Source organism: Suncus etruscus, chromosome 12 (assembly GCF_024139225.1).
Source record: "Suncus etruscus isolate mSunEtr1 chromosome 12, mSunEtr1.pri.cur, whole genome shotgun sequence".
Taxonomy (NCBI): domain Eukaryota; kingdom Metazoa; phylum Chordata; class Mammalia; order Eulipotyphla; family Soricidae; genus Suncus; species Suncus etruscus.
In genome coordinates, this window is record NC_064859.1 from 12,454,284 (window position 1) to 12,475,798 (window position 21,515).

Genomic DNA, 21,515 nt, shown 5'->3' on the forward strand with positions numbered 1-21,515 from the left:
GTCATATATCCAGAATTCATTATATAAATCTTTCAAAATAATTAGATATTACAAGAATAGTTTATAATTCAGCTCTGATTGCACAAATACTCGACACAAGAAATCATGTTTACAAATATCCAAGCTTTCTTAGAAGAATACTTCAATAAAGAAAATAGGTCTCTAATGACTTCAGCAAATTGACTGTGGCTGTGCACACACCGTTATCAACCTCCATCCCGCCCCCTCAGGTCCTCCATCCTCACTGTCTCTCCAACCTCCACAGTACTCACTACAATATGAATATGTTACAGCTTCTCATCCTCAAACCCAGAGCCATAGCACAATAGGAAGGGCCCTTGCCTTGCACGCAACTGACCCAAGTTCATTTCCTTACACCCCATAGGGTCCCCCGAGCACCACCAGGAGAGATTCCAGAGTGCGGAGCCAGGAGTAACCCCTGAGCACCACCAGTGATGCCCCACACATGCCAAAAAAGAAAAAGATTTTAGACCTCTTTTTTTTTTTTTTTTTTTTTGGTTTTTGGGCCACACCCGGTGATGCTCAGGGGTTACTCCTGGCTATGCGCTCAGAAGTCGCTCCTGGCTTGGGGGGACCATATGGGACACCGGGGGATCGAATAGACCTCTTTTTCTAATTTTCCCTGGTCTGGAACAAAAATTGTATGTACTGAGAATAAAAGATTTAAACAATATTCCTCTACACACAACTTGTCTTGGGTTCCTAGCTGTGCGAGTGACAGATCTTCCCTTTTCTCCCTGACTGTACTAACTAGTAGCTGTAACCTCCCTGTCTCTCGCATCAGGGGGTGGGATGGGGGGATCAAGTCCTAACACTGCTGATAGTTTCTAAGCTGCAAAAATGACACCCTAAAGACAAAAGTTAAATACAAATATTAGGAAAGCTAAAATATTTCCAATGGATTTAGAATAGAGAACATTTTGACATTTAAAGTCTCCCAGAATGAAGAAAAAAGAAAAGAAAAGCATCAGGAGATGGCAGTAGTTTTGTAAAAACAACTTTTCAGTGAAAAACTGAAAAGGGTCCATCGCCCGGGCCATGGATCATACCAGTCCCAAGGTACCAGGAAAACAGCGGGTTTGTAGGTAGTTGAACTCAAAACTCAACATTCTTCTGACAATGGGGCTATAAAATCACCTTAAAAATACTTGTTGGCCAGCCCAGAGATGCAATTCCTTAGCCCAGGGGAACTTTATAAAAGACTGACCGTGTCACCCTGACAGAGAGGGAAGAGACATTTGGCATTTGCTCACCCCACTCATCCATAACTGAGAAGTGTGTCCATTTGGCAAAGCTCATCTTTTCACATAGCACGAATTAAAATCAAGAGACTAGTGGTATCCTACAGAGCGCCTCAGTGCACTGCACCAAGAGGCCCATGTTTGGAAAAGGATTCTTGAATCAAACTTTCACCCTGTAAGATTCAACAGGCTTTGGGAGAATTAACTTTATGCCTCATTCCTGTGTTTTTTTTTCTCACACACACATCCTAGTGTAACCAACTGCCACAGGTTCCCACCAAGACATTGTCGCAGTAGTTGGAAAAGGAGTTTCTGAAAAGTGTTCCATCACATTCTAATGGGTCACAGTTGCATGGAACTAAAAGACTGGGCGTGTCTACTGCAGCAAACGAGCAAACTCCGCATAGTCGATGTAGCCGTCATTGTTTCGGTCATCGTCTTTCAAAACACCATCTATCAAGTTGATGAGCTCATCCTCGCTCATGGGTGGTGCCTGGGCATTCCCTTCCTGTAGAACAGAACCATACCAGAGCAAGTCATACATCTGACTGGCAGAGCTGAGCCCAGACCCAAAAGGCCCACACATGTCCTGGCTATTCAAAACTTTCAATGTGAGGAACTGGAGCAACAGCATGGTGAGGAGGACCTTTGCTTTGCAAGAAACTGACCCAAGTTCAATCCCCGGTATCCCACAGGGTCCCCCACAAGTCTGCCAGGAGTAACTTCTGAGTGCAGAGCCAGGAGTAACCTCTAAACACCACTGGGTGTGACCCAAAACAAAACAAACCAACCAATCAAACAAAAATGTTTCTATCTTTTCTAAACACGAAAGTCACTTGTGGGGTTGGAGCGGTGGTGCAAAGAGTCGGGCATCTGCCTTGCACACGCTAGCCTAGGATGGACTGCAGTGTCCCATATGATCCCCCCAAGCCAGGAGCAATTTCTGAAGCATAGCCAGGAGTAAACCATGAGCTTCACTGGGAGTGTCCCAAAAAAAACAAAAACAAAAAAAAAAAGTCACCCTTGTTTACTGCAAAAACTTGGTGTGTCAGCCACAGTGTTCGTTTGAAACTCATAAGCTCCCTAATTCATTCCTGGGGAAAGCTCAGAGCTCAGACCCTTCTGAAGGTCAGCACTGGCGGGTTTGGTCCTGTTTGTGTAGAAATTGTGCTGCTGTACAATGCCCTGGGGTCAGTTCAGGAGGGAGAGAACAGTGCCACACAGGAGTGAGTGCGATGAGGGGTTCTCTGCTCCAGGAGCGGGTACACAGGCCTTACCCAAATCAGTCCCCCAGCCCCGCCACATCTCCCACCTCATCCTACCCTCTCCTGCCTGGAGGGCTGTACCCATCTCCCCAACCCCACTCCGACCCTCTGTGCGGTGAAGACTCCTGGTGAAAGATGTGGCAACCATGCCCCTCACCAGTGCGAAGCTTTCTGCAAGGCATGGGGCCTCTGGACAAGCCTGGAACCTGCTCTTCTGGCTGCCAGTGAATCACCTTGACCCACAAAATCTCAAAAAAATCCATGTCTCAAAGCTCCGGATTGAAGTTTGCACACCATCAAGTGGGGATAAATGACACTTGCCTAGCTCCTTACTCATGGGAATGGCGACATTCCTGACTTGAAGGAGCTTTGGAAATGAGCAGGCACTGTGCTGCTGGTTCCTGCATTCCCCCAGTCCCTAACTCCCCAATGCTCCCAAAGGAGCAGAAAGGTCTCCCCTGCTCTGTGTCATGAACACGGTTGACTTTTAGGTGCTAAATCTCAAACTCCAGCGCACAGCAGTCATGGCCATGGGCTTGCTGGAGCTCAAGGCCTACGTAGGCGCCTGGCCATGGTAAGGGCAGACTCGGCAGGAGGCCAGCAGGGCCCAGGTGAGCAGACCCACCTCCTTGTGGACATGCGTGATGGCGATGGAGAGCTCCAGCCCATCCAGCAGGCTGTTGCCGTCATAGTCATGCATCTTGAAGTAATGTAGCTGAAGCTCCTGCGGTGACATCTCGGTCTCAGGCTTGTTGATGACGCCTTCTAGGTGCTCCATGATGTGTCTGAAAACCAATGGGAAAGGGCCAAAATGATAGCACAGCAGGGAGGGTGTTTGCCTTGCACACTGCCCACTCAGGTTCAACCCTTGGTATCCCATGCATAGGGTCCCCGAGCCTGCCAGGAGTGATTTCTGAGTGCAGAGCCACCAAGAGACCCCTGAGCACTACCAGGTGTGGCCCCAAAACAAAAACAAAAAGCCAACAAAGAAAACTCAGCACTTCGTGGTCAGGACACATGGACCATGCAGAAATCGTGAGCTGAAGGGCCGGAGAGATAGCATGGAGGTAAGGCATTTGCCTTTCATGCAGAAGGTCATTGGTTCGAATCCCAGTACCCATATTGCCCCCCCCCCCCCCCGAGCCTGCCAGGAGCGATTTCTGAGCATGGAGCCAGGAGTGGCTCCTGAGCGCTGCCGGGTGTGACCGAAGAAAAAAAAAAAAAAGAAATCATTAGCTGACACCCACCAGGTCACTCACTTCCGGGTCTTCTAAGGGCAGAAAAGCAAACAAAAATTGGGGTAGGCCATACTCAAAGGGGTCCCCAGGCAAGAGGAATAGGAAGGCCATGGGGAAGCCAGGACAAAACTCCACAGCCAGAGCTGTTGCACAAGTGGTAAGGCATCTGTCTTGCATGCTCTAGCTTAGGACAGACCTCGGTTTGATCCTCCAGCGTCCCATATGGTCCCCCAAACCAGGAGCGCATACCCGGGAGTAACCCCTGAGCGTCACTGGGTGTGGCTGAAAAAAAAAAAATCCAAGAGGGGCCAGAGCAAGAGTACAGCAGGGAGGGTGTTTGCCTTGCATGCAACCAACTTGAGTTCGATCCCAGCATCCTATAGAATCTCCTGAGCTTGCCAGGAGCCATTTCTTTTTTTTGGTTTTTGGGTCACACCCAGCAGTGATCAGGGGTTACTCCTGGCTCCACGCTCAGAAATCACTCCTGGCATGCTCAGGGGACCATATGGAATGCCGGGATTCGAACCAATGACCTTCTGCATGAAAGGCAAATGCCTTACCTCCATGCTATCTCTCTGGCCGCCAGGAGCCATTTCTGAGCACAGAGCCAAGAGTACCCTCTGAGTGCTGATCGGTGTGGCACAAAAACCTCCAAGGATTTGTCTGTTATGCTAGTGAGAGTGTGGGTGCCCCTTAAAAACCCCAACATACTCTCACTCTCTTTAAAAAAACTCGGTAGGGCAATGCATTTAAATGCATTTAATTCCGTAGCGGTGGTGCAATCGGTAAGGCATCTGCCTTGTGCGTACTAGCCGAGGATGGACCATGGGTTGATTCCCCAGCACCTCATATGATCCCACAAGCCAGGAGCGGTTTCATTTTTGCTTGTTTGTTTGTTTTTGAGTCACATCCGTCGGCACTCAGGGGTTACTCCTGGCTCTGTGCTCACAAGTTGCTCCTGACAGGCACAGGGGACCATATGAGATGCCAGGATTCGAACCACTCTACTCGAATCAGCTGCATGCAAGGCAAACGCCCTACTGCCATGCTATCTCTCCAGCCCCAACCAGACGTGATTTCTAAGCGCATAGCCAGTAGTAACTTCTGAGCGTCACTGGGTATCACCAAAAAAAAACAAACAAAAAAAATTAATGGCTTTTTGTAAACCCACTCAAGGGTAACTCAAATATCATACGGTGAAACCAATGGTTTCCCCCACAAAAGTTGTGAGAGAAAAGTCAGCGCTTGAACAGACACATTGTGAGGTCTTTGTGCCAGAGATAGCACAGCAGTATGGCATCTGCCTTGCACAGAGCCAATCCAGGACAGATGGTGATTCGATTCCCAGCATCCCATATGGTCTCCTGAACCTGCTAGGAGTAACCCCTGAGCGCCGCCACGTATGACCCAGAGAGAGAGAAAGAGAGAGAGAGAGAGAGAGAGAGAGAGAGAGAGAGAGAGAGAGAGAGAGAGAGAGAGAGAGAGAAGGCCTTGACACAGACACAAAGCCTGAATTCTTTGTTAGGGGCTCAGTCTCCACCACACTAGCTGGGCTGTGGGTGCCTCTGGCTGTCATGGGCACACCAGTGGCAGAGCCATGAAAAGAGCATGCCATGTGCAGGGGGCTGTCAGGACACAATAAGTGTCCCTGGGAATATATCCAGGCGTCCCACAAGATGCGGGTGCAGCAGCCAGAGGGCACGGCACTGCTGTCCAGGCCCCGAATACGTACTCTTGATCATGCACCACATGCTTGTCCAAACCCACACTGCCAGGATGGGCATTGCTGGCTCCGGGCTGTTGGGCCCTAGCACCCAGGATGCAGATGGTGCAGAGCAGGCTGCACAGGAAAGGAGTTTTGAGCAACTGCCGAAATGTCATCATCACCAGCTCCTTCCTGGTAGGGAGAGAGAAGACAGGCAGGAAGTTGTCAGAGCCAGCCTGGGCCTTTGGAGCTTTGGCACCATGCATTTGTGGGGTGCAGGGCCAAGGAGTGAAGTTGCAAACACAGGCACGTGAACCCAGGTTCAAGGCCAGCTCTGGCCGGATATCAGGCCCCATCACCCCCCACTCTGAGGGCGGTGGCCCACAGCCACTTCCTGAAGCACCGTCAGAACTGTCCAACCACCCGCTATTTGTTGAGTGCTGGGCAGAGCCGGGCCTGTGTGCTCACCAGGACATGTAGAGAGCCCCTGAAGACCAGACCTTGGAGGTCAGAGCTGGGCTGCAGGTGTCGGGGTCAGCACAAGCATAAAGCAGGCCCCATGGTTGGTCCCCAGTTTGAGGATGGCTTGAGGATCGGTGTGGCAGCCCAGGGGAGAGGGTTGCAGTGGATGGGCAAGGCAGGGGGGTGGGCAGGACAAAGCAAGGGGCCAGGCCAAGGCTGGTAACTTCACGGTCGTGTGAGGGACTGGAAAGAGGTTGGCAGCGCCAAAGTGCCTAGCCCAACCTAGCAGGCCAAAAGCTATGAGCAGGAAAACTTGGGGAGCACTGCAGTGTTCTGCCCTCAGCATCCACCATCACTGGGATTCAGGCTGCCTGGGAGGTCTGAGGACTGCCAAGTATTGGGCCTTGCTGGGCCTAGCACTGGCTCAGAGAAGGGGGAGACAGCCAAAAAGGAGACAGCCCTGGGAGACAAAGAGTAAAGACCCACCCAAAGCCAAGTCTCAGGGTGAGAAGCCTGAGGTGTCTTCTAAAAGATCCTAAGGCACAAGGGCCCCCAAAGGCAAAGAGAAAAGCCACATTTGGATCATCTTTTTTTTTTTTTTTTTTTTTTGGTTTTTGGGTCACACCAGGCAGCACTCAGGGGTTACTCTTGGCTCTACACTCAGAAATCATTCCTGGCAGGCTCAGGGAACCATATGGGATGGCGGGATTTGAACTATCGACCTTCTGCATGCAAGGCAAATGCCTTACCTCCATGCTATCTCTCCAGCACCTGGATCAAGTCTTATAAAACCAAAAGGAGCCCAGAAAACAAAGTGTTCCACACAATGGAGCTGAACCGTGAGGCTACTGTTGTAAGCCTGGACTTTTAGGTGATCAAGTTCCGGCCCGGCCTCCAGAGTTAGTTCTCAAGCTGCCTCTGTGCTGAGTCCTGATGTGCCTCACCCAGCATAAGTGCTTGGCAGGGTGGCACCAAGGAGGTGGCATGGGGTGCTTAGGCCATTTCCCAAGTCCTTCCCATGGCCCCTTGGAAGTGTAACTTGGGGGACAATCAGGGATGCTAAAAAGCAGCGTCCAGGGCCCCGGAAAGGGCTCAGGATCTACAGCCTCTGCCCAATATTAAGAATGGGGACTTTGGGGCCGGGAAGGTGGCGCTAGAGGTAAGGTGTCTACCTTGCAAGCACTAGTGTAGGATGGACTGCAGTTCGATCCCCTGGCGTCCCATATGGTCCCCCCAAGCCAGGAGCGATTTCTGAGCACTTAGCCAGGAGTAACCCCTGAGCATCAAACGGGTGTGGCCCAAAAACAAACAAACAAAAAAAAGAATGGGGACTGGGCTGGCACGGTGGTGCTAGAGGTAAGGTGTCTATCTTGCAAGCACTAGCGTAGGACGGACCACAGTTCGATCCCCCAGCGTCCCATATGTCCCCCCAAGCCAGTAGCAATTTCTGAGTGCATAGCCAGGAGTAACCCCTGAGCGTCAAACATAAAAAAGAATGGGGACTAATGGGAAGCACTATGGTCAGGGCCATTTCCAGCAGGAACAACTGAATGTGCACCCCACAACTGAAGAAGGGGTTCCCAAGGCCGCATGTGCCCCCATGGTGGTGCACAGGGCTAATTCCTGGCTCTGTGTCACTGGTCATGCTTGATGGGGCTCAGAGGACCATATATGGTGACCGGCATGGGGAGGAAGTAGGGTCAGCCACATGCAAGGCAAATGCCTTAATCTCCCACACACACACCCACACTACCTATGACCTCAGAAAACTCAATTCTAGGGGCCAGAGCAATAGCGCAGTGGAAGGGCATTTGCCTTGCACGTGGTTGACCCAGGATGGACCCGTGTGCAAGGCCAGCGCCCTACCACTGCTCTGGCATTCCATATGGTCCCCCAAGCCAGGAGTGATTTCTGAGCCTATAGCCAGGAGTAACCCCTGAGCGTCACCTGGTGTGGCCCAAGAAAAACAGAAAAAAAAGAGAGAAAGAGACACAGAGAGAGAGAACTCAATTCTTAGGGGCCAGAGTAGCAGCACAGCAGTGGGTTGTTTGCTTTACACACGGCCAATCCAGGATGGACGCTAGTTCAATTCCAGGCATCCATATGGTCCCTTGAGCCTTCCAGGAGCAATTTCTGAGTGTAGTGCCAGAAATAACCCCCCGGCAGCACTGGGTGTGACCCCCCCCCAAAAAAAAAAAAACCAAAACAGATGGGCCCGGAGAGATAGCACAGTGGTGTTTGCCTTGCAAGCAATCGATCCAGGACCTATGATGGTTGGTTCGAATCCCAGTGTCCCTTATGGTCCCCCATGCTGCCAGGAGCTATTTCCGAGCAGATGAGCAGACAGCCAGGAGTAACCCCTGAGCACCCCAGGGTGTGACCCAAAAACCAAACCAAAAAAAAAAAAAAAAAAAAAACCAAAACCAGAAAACTCAATTCTTTTCTGTTTGTTTTTTGGTTTGGGGGCCACACTCAGCAGTGCTCAAGGGTTACTCCTGGTCTATGCTCAGAAATCACCCCTGGCAGGTTTGAGAGACCCTATGGGATGCCGAGGATGGAACCCACCAGGTAGGCTATGTGTAAGGCGTGTAAAAGCCCTACCCACTTTGCTATCACCCCAGCCCTCAATTTTCTTTTATTTTTTTTTTGGTTTTAGGGTCACATCCGGCAGCGCTCAGGGATTACTCATGGCTTGACACTCAGAAATCACTCCTGGCAGGCTCAGGAACCATATGGGATGCTAGGATTCGAACCACTGTCCTTCTGCATGCAAGGCAAACACCCTACCTTCATGCTATCTCTCCTCAGCCCTCAATTCATTTTTTTGTTTGTTTGTTTGTTTGTTTTTTGGCCACACCCAGCACCGCTCAAGGACTACTCCTGGCTCTGAGCTCAGAAATCACTCCTGGCAGGCTCAGGGAAACATATGGAATGCTGGAATAAAACCGCAGGATCCGTCCTGGATTATCCCCATACAAGGCAAACGCCCTACCACTAGGCTATGGCCCTGGCCCCCTTCCCTCAATTATTCTAAGAGAGATATCATTTAGAGGGGTCTGAAAAGTTGGTCTAGGGTAAGGTGCTTGTCTTGCACACAGCCAAGCTGCTTTTACTCCTAGCACCCCATATGGTCCCTAAGCACTGCTAGAAATGATCTCTGAATACAGGGACTGGAGTAAGCCCTGAGCATCACCAGATGTAGCCCCCCCCCCTCCAAAAAATATATATAGATCACTTAGATACTTGAGCTAAGTAGACCTTTAGCATCATTCTAGGATTTTTCAAACTGAATGAGTGAGTGAGTGGGTGTAGGGGGAAGATAAGGGAAAATTCTAACTCAAACAACACCACAAAGCAGGAGCTGGAGCCGTGGCGCAAGCAGTAGGGCATTTGCCTTGCACAAGCTAACCTAGAAAGGACCACATTAGATCCGCTGGCATCCCATATGGTTCCCCAAGTCAGGAGCAATTTCTGAGCACATTGCCAGGAGTACCCCTGAGCACTGGGTGCATGACGCACCAAAAAAAAAAAAAAAAAAGAGGGCCAGAGAGATAGCACAGCAGCGTTTGCCTTGCAGCCGATCCAGGACCTAAGGTGGTTGGTTTGAATCCCGGTGTCCCATATGGTCCCCCATGCCTGCCAGGAGCTATTTCTGAGCAAATAGCCAGGAGTAACCCCTGAGCACCACCAGGTGTAGCCCAAAAACCAAAAAAATAAAAAAATCAAAGAAAATAAAAACCACCACAAAGCAGCCAAGGGATTAGTAAAACAATCATTATGGGCCCTCTTCATCATTTCCAACAACCCCATTTTGGTTTCTCTGCTGGTTTCCAACTTTATGAGAGCTCCACAAAATCCAAGTCTACACCCAAGGAAGAGACACTAGCCTCCCTCTAGGTGCTGTCTCAGAGAGAATTAAGGCAGCACCAAAACATCCAACAGAGTAAACTTCACTCAGCCCAGAGGCTAAGTTGCATCATCCACTCCCCAGCAGATCGGCTCTAGAACTGGAGGGAAGGGCCAGCTAGGCAAAGCTTCCCTGCCCCCCAGACTTCTCAAACTCTCTTCCCAGGGAGCACAGACAGTGCTGGAGCATAGACAGTGCTGGCACCGCACCTGGGCTGACAGAATTGCTCCTCTTCAGGCTCAGCAGCCTTAAAGGGTCCAGAAACTTTGTGCCTCCATTTCCATATCTGGCCTCTGGCCTCTGCACATGTCCTGTCCAGTCAGTTCAGATGATATCTCAGGATCCAGCTGAAATATGGGTTCCTTCCTGGACTCATGTGCAGCCTCTTGCACTCACTGGCCCTAATGTGGTCACATCATCCTTCTCCCCACGCCCCCATCCACTTTCCCTTTAACCTGCCTCCAGGAGGGTCAGAGACTTCCTCCTCTACCAGACCGCTCCTGAATTTGCACTTCTGAATGTATCACCAAGTTCTGAGTGGGCCCATGTCAGTCTGGCTGGAATCAGGGCAGTCTCCTATCACAGAAGGAAGCAAATGGAAAAAAAAAAAAAAACAAAACTTTCCTTGGACCCTCTCACACGGTCTGGGCATGGCCCACTGTTTCCCTCAGTGCTGTCCTGTCAGCACAGAAGGATTGGAGCCAGCCTTCCCCAAATAGCTGTCAACAGCTTTTCTCCTTTGTCAAGGGAGTTAGTTCTTCATCAAAAACCCAAACTCAGTGCATCATTCTCACCAACGCCCAGATACGGCCTAATGTCCTCAAAGCCATGGCAAAGAAAAGCTGGTATTTTGCCTACTTCCCTGCTTCAAAACTGACGGCCAAAAACCAAGTTTCTAGGGGAAAAAAAAAAAAAAATCCCTGGACAAGGAGTTAAGAATCGTTTTGAAAAAGCAGACTGTCTGGGTGTAGGAGAGAGATCACAGCCGGCTGGGGCTCAGGGCTTACGCTTGGCTCTGCACTCAGAAATCACTATTGGGGCCTGAGCAATAGCACAGCGGAGGAGAGGGCATGTTTTCCTCTCACACACACAGCTGATATGGGTGCAACCCCCAACATCCCATATGGTACCCCGAGCCAGAAGGAACCTCTTGGTGCTGCCGGCCAAAAAAATTTGTGGCCCCAAAAATAAAATAAATAAAAAGAGATCACTCTTTGAGACCATATGGGATATGGGAGATCAAATTCAGGTGGGTCGTGTGTGTGTGTGTGTGTGTGTGTGTGTGTGTGTGTGTGTGTGTGTGTGTGTGTGTGTGTGTGTGTGTGAGAGAGAGAGAGAGAGAGAGAGATCAAACCCAGGTGGGCCACTTATGTGTGTGTGCAAGGAAAGAGTGTGTGTGTGTGTGTGTGTGTGTGTGTGTGTGTGCGCACGCGCACACGTGCAAGGAAAGAGCCTTCTCCCAGTACTATGTCTGGCAAGTGTGTGTGTGTGTGTGTGTGTGTGTGTGTGTGTGTGTGTGTGTGTGTGCGCACGCGCACACGTGCAAGGAAAGAGCCTTCTCCCAGTACTATGTCTGGCAAGAGTGTGTGTGTGTGTGTGTGTGTGTGTGTGTGTGTGTGTGTGTGTGTGTGTGTGTGTGTGTGCGCACGCGCACACGTGCAAGGAAAGAGCCTTCTCCCAGTACTATGTCTGGCCCTTATTTCTATAGAACAAGTAAGAGTCTGTCTGTCCATTTGGGGGGTCCACCACTCTACCTACCTGCCACCCTTTGCCACCATCCCTGGACCCTGGAGCAGGCAGCCCAGGATACTGCAAGTAGGCTCGGACCCCGAGCCCTCCCAGGGTGCAGCTGAGCAGCTCAGAGCCCCAGGGAAAGAGGATGGAAGGGAGCAAAGGAGGAGAGGCGCTTGCTTGGCACCCAGATGGCAAGGACCCTGGGGAGCAGAGCGAGGGGCCCTGCAAGCCACGCAGAGCCGGGGGCCACGGAGGGTCCAGGATCCTGCGCGCAACAGCCGGGTCTCTCTCTGCGTCTCCCCTCGGCCAAGGGACCCGAGGACCCCCCCACCCCGCACCCCCAGCACCCCCAGCGCCCGGGGCTCGGGCACCGCCGCTGCACTCACCTCTAGCCCCCGACTCCCAGACGCGAAGCCTCGCAACTTGGGCCTCGCCGGCCCCCGTCCACCCAGGACCCGCTAGGTCACGCCCACCTCCCGCAGTGCGCAGGCGCGTTGATTGGCCACGCCCATTTGCCCCGGAGGTCCCGCACCACTCCTGGCTTTGGGCTATGTGGCTTGGTCTGGGCCTATGAGTGAGTCCACGTTGTGAAGTGTGATGCAGGGCCGGGATCCGGGAGCCTCCTGGAACCTAAGCGGACTCGGGACACAGGAATCTTGCACTACCCTTTTGATAAGCACCCCTGCCTGGTTCCCAGCCTGACCTCTACCTCCCTGTCCAGGTTACTCACCTGGACAGCTGACCCAGCTGACAGCTGGTCTGACAGCTGCCTCCCACCTCCACTCCATTCAAACTTTACAGTCTTCTAGATTGTTCTAGGAGAGGACTCCAGGAACATTGTCTGACTTGGGGACACAGGACTTCCACTACTAATCCCTCGATCCTGGTTCCCAGCCTGGTCTCCGCACTTGTGACAGGTGAGCTCAACCTGTAACAGGCCTCGGAAAGGAAAGGAATAGGTATAGGAATGGGTCTTTTTTTTTTTTTTTTTTTTTTTTTTTTTTTTTTTTTTTAACCGCACAACTGTCTAGTTCTGTCTAGTATTGAGTCTTGCATTTCTGAGACCAGCCTATTTCAGCATCTGCTGGCGGGGTTCACATATCCTCTGCAAGACCTGTTGACGTGTGTGTAGTTTCTGAGTGCCCAGTTCAAATGTCAGATTTGAAGTGAAGTTGATGGCTGTCAAAGAGAAGACCATTTTTAAAATATCACAAAAAGAAACAGTTAAATCCTGCATGATCATGGCACTTGACCTTTCCTACATTATCATTATTAATTCTTTGTTTTTATTAAATTTTTATTCTTAATATCTCTGGACAAATAAGCATAGGCCTCATTTTCTTTTTTCTTTTTTTGGTTGTTGGGCCACACCCGTTTGACGCTCAGGGGTTACTCCTGGCTATGCGCTCAGAAATCGCCCCTGGCTTGGGGGGACCATATGAGACGCCGGGGGGATTGAACCGTGGTCGGTCCTACGCTAGCGCTTGCAAGGCAGACACCTTACCTCTAGCTAGCGCCACCTTCTCAGCTCCAGGCCTCATTTTCTAAGGAAAAGTTCCTTCCATTTTGCGGGGGGGGGGGGGGGGGGGTTGGGTTTGGGGTATTGGGGGGGGGGGGGGGGGGGGGGGGGGGGGGGGGGGGGTTGGGTTGTTTTTTTGTTTGTTTGTTTTGGTTTTGCGGTCAAACTTAGCAGCGCTCAGGGGTTACTCCTGGCTCTACACTCAGAAATCATTCCTGGCAGGCTCAGGGGACCCTATGGGATGCCAGGATTCGAACCTGCTGTCCTTCATGCAAGGCAAATGGCCTACCTCCATCTCTCTGGCCACCCTTCTTCCATTTTTTTCTATAAAGATACATCATCATTTCTACATATGCCTGGATATAAAAAGAGACAGCAGGGCCCGGAGAGATAGCACAGCGGCGTTTGCCTTGCAAGCAGCCAATCCAGGACCTAAGGTGGTTGGTTCGAATCCCGGTGTCCCATACGGTCCTCCGTGCCTGCCAGGAGCTATTTCTGAGCAGACAGCCAGGAGGAACCCCTGAGCACTGCAGGGTGTGGCCCAAAAACCAAAAATAAATAAATAAATAAAATAAAAAAATAAAAATAAAAAGAGACAGCAAAAGGGTGTTAAGATGTCCCAAGAATTCTAGCTAAAATTTAAAGAGATCTGTGTCTTGAAAGCTGGCCAAGGCCAGCCATAGAAGTACCTCGTCCCTCACCAAGTTTCATATGAATTTGAAATCTGTCAACACTATCTTCAAGAAAATTCTCAGAATTCCAAAGCCCCTGAAGAGATCCTTTAACTCAGTGCTTTTCAAATAGTGGGGCGTGCCCCCCCCAGGGGAGGGCCCAGAGAATCAGTAAAGAGGGGTGTGTTTGATCTCAGCAAACTCTGTCATAACAAACCAAGCCCGTGTTTATGTCTCTGTGTCTCTGGAACTGAGAGTTGCTGTGTCCTACTTCAAACCCCGCTTCGAAAAGCTATGCATTGCAAAACATGCTCATTAGAGCCATTCATCCAGATATCACCTCTAATTAAAAAATCAGCTCGGGCCGGGAAGGTGGCGCTAGAGATAAGGTGTCTGCCTTGTAAGTGCTACCAAGGAACGGACCGCGGTTCGATCCCCCGGCGTCCCATATGGTCCCCCCAAGCCAGGGGCGATTTCTGAGCACATAGCCAGGAGTAACCCCTGAGCGTCAAACGGGTGTGGCCCAAAAACCAAAAAAAAAAAAAAAAAAAAAAAATCAGCTCAAGGGCCCAGAGAGATAGCACAGCGGTGCTTGCCTTGCAAGCAGACGATCCAGGACTAAAGGTGGTTGGTTCGAATCCCAGTGTCCCATATGGTCCTCCATGCCTGCCAGGAGCTATTTCTGAGCAGACAGCCAGGAGTAACCCCTGAGCAATGCCAGGTGTGGCCCAAAAACCAAAAAAAAAAAAAAAAAAATCAGCTCAAATTATTTTTATATATTTTTGTTTTGCAGGTTAAAGTTTTTTTTAATAAAAATACTATTTACAGTCGTGCACGGCGGGGTGCAAAAATATTTTTTTCTTCCTAGGGGGCATGACAGAAAATAATTGAGAAGCACTGCTTTAACTTAAGATACTTTCCTCCTTACTCTGAAGTTTGGGCTAGTTTGATCTATTTCATCTTCCAGTTCTTTTTTTGTTTTGTTTTTGGGTCACACCCTACATCGCTCAGGAGTTACTCCTGGCTCTACGCTCATCAGAAATTGCTCCTGGGGGCCGGCGTGGTGGCACTAGAGGTAAGGCATCTGCCTTGCCTGCGCTAGCCTAGGATGGACCTCGGTTCGATCCCCAGGTGTTCCATATGGTCCCCCAAGCCAGGAGTGATTTCTAAGCGGATAGCCAGGAGTAACCCCTGAGCATAACCGGGTGTGGCCCAAAAACAAAAAAAAAAAAAGAAAAGAAAAAAAAAAGAAATTGCTCCTGGCAGGCTTGGGGACCATATGGGATGCTGGGATTCGAACCACGGTCCTTCTACATGCAAGGCAAACGCTCTACCTCCATGCTATCTCTCCGGCCCCCATCTTCCAGTTCTTTATCAGCCATTCACCCATTCTTCGATTGGCTTATTTATTTATTAAATCTTGTAACATTTCTGAGTGATTTCCTGCAAACTACTAGACATGCAAATATGATTTTTTTCTTCTTTAAGAAACTCAATGTTGGGGCTGGAGAGATAGCACAGTGTGTATGTAGGGCATTTGCTTTATATGCAGCCAACCTGTGTTCAATTCCCAGATCTAATATAGTCCCCAGAGCCTGCCAGAAGCGATTTTTGAGTGCAGAGCTAGGAGTAACCCCTGAGCACCACCGGGTATGGCCAAAAACAAAACAAAACAAAACCCTCAATGTCAGTCCAGAGGGATAATCTAGGTGATAAGGTACTTGCTTTGCATGGAACAACCTGGATTAAAGTCTGCACAATCCTAAACACAATCAGTGGTTCCTCCAGAGCACAAAGCCAGGAGTCAGTCCTGTTTCTCCAAAACAAACCAAAAGCTAAAGAAACTCAGCTTCTGGTTAAGTAGTATATTCTAGGTCTAGAGAGATACTGTAGCCAGCGAAGTGCTTGTCTTGCAACAACAGCCCCAGGTCACACTTTGACATCCCCTAAAATCCTCTGAGCACCACCTAGAGTGATTCTTTTTTTTTGGGGGGGGGGGCACACCCTGTGATGCTCAGGAGTTACTCCTGGCTATGCGCTCAGAAATCACTCCTGGGGCCAGAGAGATAGCATGGAGGTAGCGTGTTTGCTTTGCATGCAGAAGGACGGTAATTCAAACCCCAGCATCCCATATGGTCCCCCAAGCCTGCCAGGAGCAATTTCTGAGCATAGAGCCAGGAGTAACCCCTGAGCACTGCCGGTGTGACCCAAGAACAAAAACAAAAACAGAAGTCACTCCTGGCTTGGGGTACCATATGGGACACCAGGGGATCAAACAGCCATCTGTCCTAGGTCAGTCACGTGCAAAGCAAAGCCCTACCGCTGTGCCACTGCCTCTGCATCTAGAGTGATTCTTTTTTCTTTTTTTTTTTTTTTTTTTTTTTGGTGTTTGGGCCACACCCGGTAACGCTCAGGGGTTACTCCTGGCTATGTGCTCAGAAGTTGCTCCTGCTTGGGGGGACCATATGGGACACCGGGGGATCGAACCTCGGTCTGTCCAAGGCTAGCGCAGGCAAGGCAGGCACCTTACTTTTAGCGCCACCGCCCGGCCCCTAGAGTGATTCTTGAGTGCGGAGCCAGAAGTAACCCCTGAGCATTGTCAGGCGTGGCTCAAAAACAAACAAACAACCCCCAGTGACTAATCTAGGTTACAGACCATGGAAATAAAAATACTGTTAAATACCTTGAGTGGCTGGAATAATAGTATAGTGGGGAAGGCAATTATATGCCTTGCAGGTGGGGAGGGGCTGACCCTGAGTTCGACCCTCAGCATTCCATATGGTCCTCCACACCCAGCCATGAGTGATTCCTAAACTCCAAGCCAGGAGTAACCCCTGAGCACCACCATTTGTGCAACCACCCCCAAATAAAAAACCTTGACAGAGATGAGCTGTTTGTCAGTACCTTATAACCTTAATCAGACCCCACACTTTGGAGCACTGCTGGGTTGAAAACGACCATTTTTACTGGGATTATATCCCAGAGCATTAACCTGGGCTGGAGCCAGGTGGCAGGGAGTGTGCAGCTGGCTGGTCCACACTGGAATAGCATGTAAGGACAGAGGGAGGTTTTCAAACATGAACTGAGAAGGGAAAGGGTTGTAGAGTGAGGGGTCACAAAAGTCCTGAGGGATCGTCTTGAAGATACAGGTCTTTGAGTGTTTAAATCCTGTGGGGAAAGAACCCACAGAGATAGGATTCAAGCTGTGCCAGACGACCCTTGAAAGATGAAGGTATTTAAGCAGGATACAAAGTCCGGTAAGGGAAAGCCTATGATTTGGGATCCAGGCTGTTTTCTTAATAAGCCCTGAGAGGGGTAAGGGGTAGGTGACTGAATGGAGCAAAGTTTAAAATCTTGTGTTGAGGGCCGGAGCCATAGCACAGCGGTAAGATGTTTGCCTTGCATGCGGCCAACAAAGGATGAACCCCAGTTTGAATCCTGGCATCTTATATGGTCCCCGGAGCCTGCCTGGAGGACTTCTGAGCTCAGAGCCAGGAGTAACACCTGAGCGTCACCAGGTGTGACTCAATAATAATAATAATAATAATAATAATAATAATAATAATAATAATAATAATAAATAAAATCTTGTGTTATGGGCCAGAGAGATAGCACAGGTATAGGGCATTTGCCTTGCAAGCAGCCCACCCAGGATGAACCTGGGTTTGATTCCCAGCATCCCATATGGTCCCTGGAGCCTGCCAAGCGCAATTTCTGAGCACAGAGCCAGGAGTAGCCCCTAAGCGTGCTGGGTATGACCCAAAAACAAACAACAACAACAATAAAAACGTAATAGGGGCTGGAGAGGATAACATGGAGGTAGGGCATTTGCCTTGCATGCAGAAGGATGGTGTTTCGAATCCCGGCATCCCATATGGTCCTCTGAGCCTGCCAGGAGCAATTTCTGAGCGGAGAGCCTGGAGTAACCCCTGAGTGTGCCTGGTGTGACCTCAAAGCAAAAAAAACAAAAACAAAAAACCAACCCGTGTTATTAGGAAGACTCCCACCTATGGGGAAATGGAAGGATTTGGAGCCCGAGTTGTCAATCCAATGAATCTGGGAATAACTTAGGGGTCACAAGACAGTAATCGATTGTATATGATGGTTAGTGTATATTTTCCTTACATTTTGGTTTAAGAGTTTAGAATCTGGGCCAGAGAGATAGCATGGAGACACGGAGTGATTTCTGAGCAGAGCCAGGAGTAACCCATGAGCGCCGCCGGATGTGACCCAAAAACCAAAAAATAAAATCTAAGAAATACACTGATGTGACTAAAAAACAAAGCAGAACAGAAAGTTGCATAATACAGAACCAAGTTCCTCTTACTCACCAACGGTTACCCTGAGTGCCAGCTGCTGGTATGACCCAGGCGGCAGTGCATGTAGGCAGACCCAAGAGTGGGTCAGGGCAGAAGAAGTTCTACTGGGATGAGGATTATTCAAGATCCAATCATGTGACAGTGAGAAAGCAGGGAAGGAAAAATCGGTAGAGCTATTTGCCTTCAGCACTTTTCCTCACCTGGCTTTGTGATATCCAAAGGCTTGATGCCAAGGGGTTGCATTTCTTAGTCTGCCCTGTCCCTGGCTTGGCTCAGGGAATAGAGGGCAGCAGCCGGGCACCAAAAGGTGGAAAAAAGAAGCTGTTTCTGAGGTAATCTGGGGAACTAAGGGCGGGTAGGAATTCTGGGGCTCAAAATCCTTCAGTCCAACTGGCTTCCCTCCATTCTAATTCCCAAGGATTGTTCCTACGTCTGTGCAACAAATTATTCATGAGACATGATTTTATTTGGAGCTTTATCTTCTCATGTAATAGAGGTCCCCAATATCAGATATTACATTTGGATTATAAATGCTCAGATTCAGTATCTCTAAGTGAAGGAGGGAAAAGTATTTTAGACTTTTAGAAGCTCTGACTAGGGCATGAACCAAGAATTCTGGGTACGAGTGCTTGTTATTTTTTTTCTTTAACTTAATTCTTTGTTTGTTTGGGGGCCACACCTGATGAGACTCAAGGGTCATTCCTGGCTCTGTGCTCAGAAATTACTCCTGTCAGACTTGAGGAATCAGGTGGGATGCCGGGGATCAAATTCAAGTCTATCAGCTGTGCTATCGCTCCAGCCCCTAACTTACATATTTTTTAAGAAGTGCTCTTTTTTTGGGGGGAGGGGGTGATTATATTTGGCTGTTATATTTGGGTGTCTTCACACCTGGTAGGGCTTAGTGGACCATGTAGGATGCCAGGGAAGGAACCAAGTCAACCCCATTCAAGGCAATTGCCCTTTCTGTTGTCCTATCTCTGGCCACAGAGCTCTAGTATGTAAAGTCACCATAACTGGGGCCAGAACTATAGTATGGCTGGTAGGGTGTTTGCCTTGAATACATCCAACCTGGGTTTGATCCCTGGTATCCCATATGGTCTCTGAGCACCACCAAGAATGACCCCAGATAGAAGAGACAGGAGTAACCCTTGTGCACCCCATCAAAATAAAGAAAAGAAAAGGGGCTGGAGAGATAGCGTAGAGGTAGGGCGTTTGCCTTGCATGCACAAGGATGGTGATTCAAATCCCGGCATTCCATATGGTTCCCCGAGACTGCCAGGAGCAATTTCTGAGCATAGAGCCAGGAGTAACCCCTGAGTGTGCCGGGTGTGACCCAAAAACAAACAAACAAAACAGAAAAGAAAAATCACTAGAACTAGCCATTCCATTCTCCTTTCCTATCATAAAGAATCATCATTGCTCACACAAGACAATAGTGTGGAAGAAAATCTCAGGGGTGCTAGCCATGTGTCATCTTAGAGATTATCTTTCCAAGTGCTCTGCTTTTAAATACACCACTTGCTAATGTCTGTTCAGAATTTGTTTAAACAATATGCCACTTCCTTTCCCCCACCATATCTTTCACTAGAATGGCCCAGTCAGGTCCAATCCCTTTAAACAATGAAACTCTATTAGGAGTCCTATTAAGGTGCATTGTCAAGGTATAAACTGCTCACTCTAACCACACCACAATAGAAGCTTCTCGCAGCTTCCGATATAGCTCATATCAAAAACAAAACAAACAAAAAAAATAACACTGAAGGTTGGGGCTGGTGTGATAGTAACATGGGTAAAGCATTGCCTTGTATGCAGTCGCACCAGTTCAACCTTTGGCATCCCAAATGTTCCCTGAGCACTGCCACGAGTGATTGCTGAGTGCAGAGTCAGGAATAAGCCTTGAGCACTGCCAGGTATGGCTCAAAAACCAACCTACCAAACAAACACAAAACCCAAAGCAAAAAACAAATTAACTAGGATGTGAACTCTGTGTGTTTAGGGGAAAACAGGCATGAGCTCTGTGTGCTTAGGGGGTTAGGGGAAAGCAGAGTGTGAGTTCTGTGCGTTTAGCTACATATGACTGTTATACCACAAACTGGGTGAATTCTGCCCTCCTCACCACACCTCCCCAGCTTCCGGCCCTACTGTTGTGACTACCAGCTTCAAACTTGAACCACACTGCTCTTTTCCTCCAACTTTATGCTCTACTCATTAACAGCAGGGGAATTACTGTGGGGACAGAATTACCACATTAAATGTCCTCTCGGGGGCCGGAGAGATAGCATGGAGGTAAGGCGTTTGCCTCTCATGCAGGAGGTCATCGGTTCGAATCCCGGCGTCCCATATATGGTCCTCCCGTGCCTGCCAGGAGCAATTTCTGAGCCTGGAGCCAGGAATAACCCCTGAGCACTGCCGGGTGTGACCCAAAAACCACAAAAAAAAAAAAAAAAATGTCCTCCCAAGGGTCTCTTCAAGAGACCCATCCCCAAGGGCCTCCTTATTTGTGAGGTACATCTGGATATTGATTTCCCAGCACTTTAATGTGTGAATCAAGCAACAGTTGAAGATCTCTTGTGGGCAAACAATTCCACCGATCATCTATCTAGAGCTATATGAAATGTGTACCATGAGATGGGGCCGGAGAGATAGCATGGAGGTAAGGCATTTGCCTTCCATGCAGAAGGTCATTGGTTCGAATCCTGGCATCCTATAGGGTACCCCTAGCCTGCCAGGAGCAATTTCTGAGTGCAGAGCCAGGAGTAACCCCTGAGTGCTGCCGGGTGTGACCCAAAAATCCAAAAACAAACAAACAAACAAATGTGTACCACTAGGGTGCTAAAGAAGGAATAAAACTCATAAGCAAAAGTCTTTTGTTTTGTTATGTTTTGAGGCAACATCTGGAGATGCTCAGGGGTAACCCCTGACTCTGCACTCAGGAATCACTTCTGGTGGTGATATGAAATGATGGGGATGGAACCCAGGTCAACTGTTGTACTATCTCTGCAGCTCCTAATCAGCAAATTATATATATTTTTTTATTCTGGTGCCACACCTCGTGGTGTGTGGCTCTACACTCAGGAATCACTCCTTGCAGGCTTAGGGGACCACATGGGATGCTGAAGATTGAACCTAGCTTGGCTGTGTGAAAGGCAAAATGCCCTATCAGCTGTACTATCTCTCCAGGACCTAATCAACAAAAGTGCTGATGAGAAAGGAACCCTTGTACATTGTCTCAGTCCTTGATTTTAGTCCAAAAACTCAGTGGGCAAGAATTTGAACTTACTCAGGACCCCAGAGCTATGAATCCTTCCCTTTGAACCAAACTCAAATGTTGTATTAATTATTAATGATAAAGACCTAGTGGCGTGGATGGTAGTGAGGCCCCCGATTCTGTAGGTGGCAGAGTGATGGCGAAGAAATGATCCACGCAGTCGAG

The 21,515-nt window shown here is 49.2% G+C and overlaps 1 protein-coding gene across 2 annotated transcripts; it reads right to left on the reverse strand.

The window, feature by feature from the left end:
- Positions 1 to 1,340: 1,340 nt before the first annotated feature.
- On the reverse strand, positions 1,341 to 18,110 carry MCFD2 (multiple coagulation factor deficiency 2, ER cargo receptor complex subunit). 2 transcript variants are annotated; one of them, XM_049784382.1, is made up of 4 exons: positions 18,095 to 18,110; positions 5,498 to 5,662; positions 3,153 to 3,312; positions 1,341 to 1,770 (listed from the first exon to the last, which is right to left on the reverse strand). In XM_049784382.1, the coding sequence occupies exons 2-4, from the start codon at positions 5,647 to 5,649 to the stop codon at positions 1,639 to 1,641; spliced, it is 444 nt and encodes a 147-aa protein (XP_049640339.1). In that variant the 5' UTR covers positions 5,650 to 5,662; positions 18,095 to 18,110; the 3' UTR covers positions 1,341 to 1,638. The 2 variants fall into 2 exon arrangements, with proteins under 2 accessions (XP_049640339.1, XP_049640338.1); XM_049784381.1 differs by lacking the exon at positions 18,095 to 18,110 and adding an exon at positions 11,960 to 12,030.
- Between the last annotated feature and the right edge of the window lie 3,405 nt (positions 18,111 to 21,515).

Bases quoted from the DNA above. Each gene is read 5' to 3' on its own strand.
- MCFD2 (XM_049784382.1), bottom strand. From the start codon at position 5,649: ATGATGACATTTCGGCAGTTGCTCAAAACTCCTTTCCTGTGCAGCCTG. The intron at 3,313-5,497 runs GTACGTATTCGG...ATTGGTTTTCAG, and splicing joins CATGTGGTGCATGATCAAGA to ACACATCATGGAGCACCTAG. The intron at 1,771-3,152 runs GTGGGTCTGCTC...TCTGTTCTACAG, and splicing joins TCACGCATGTCCACAAGGAG to GAAGGGAATGCCCAGGCACC.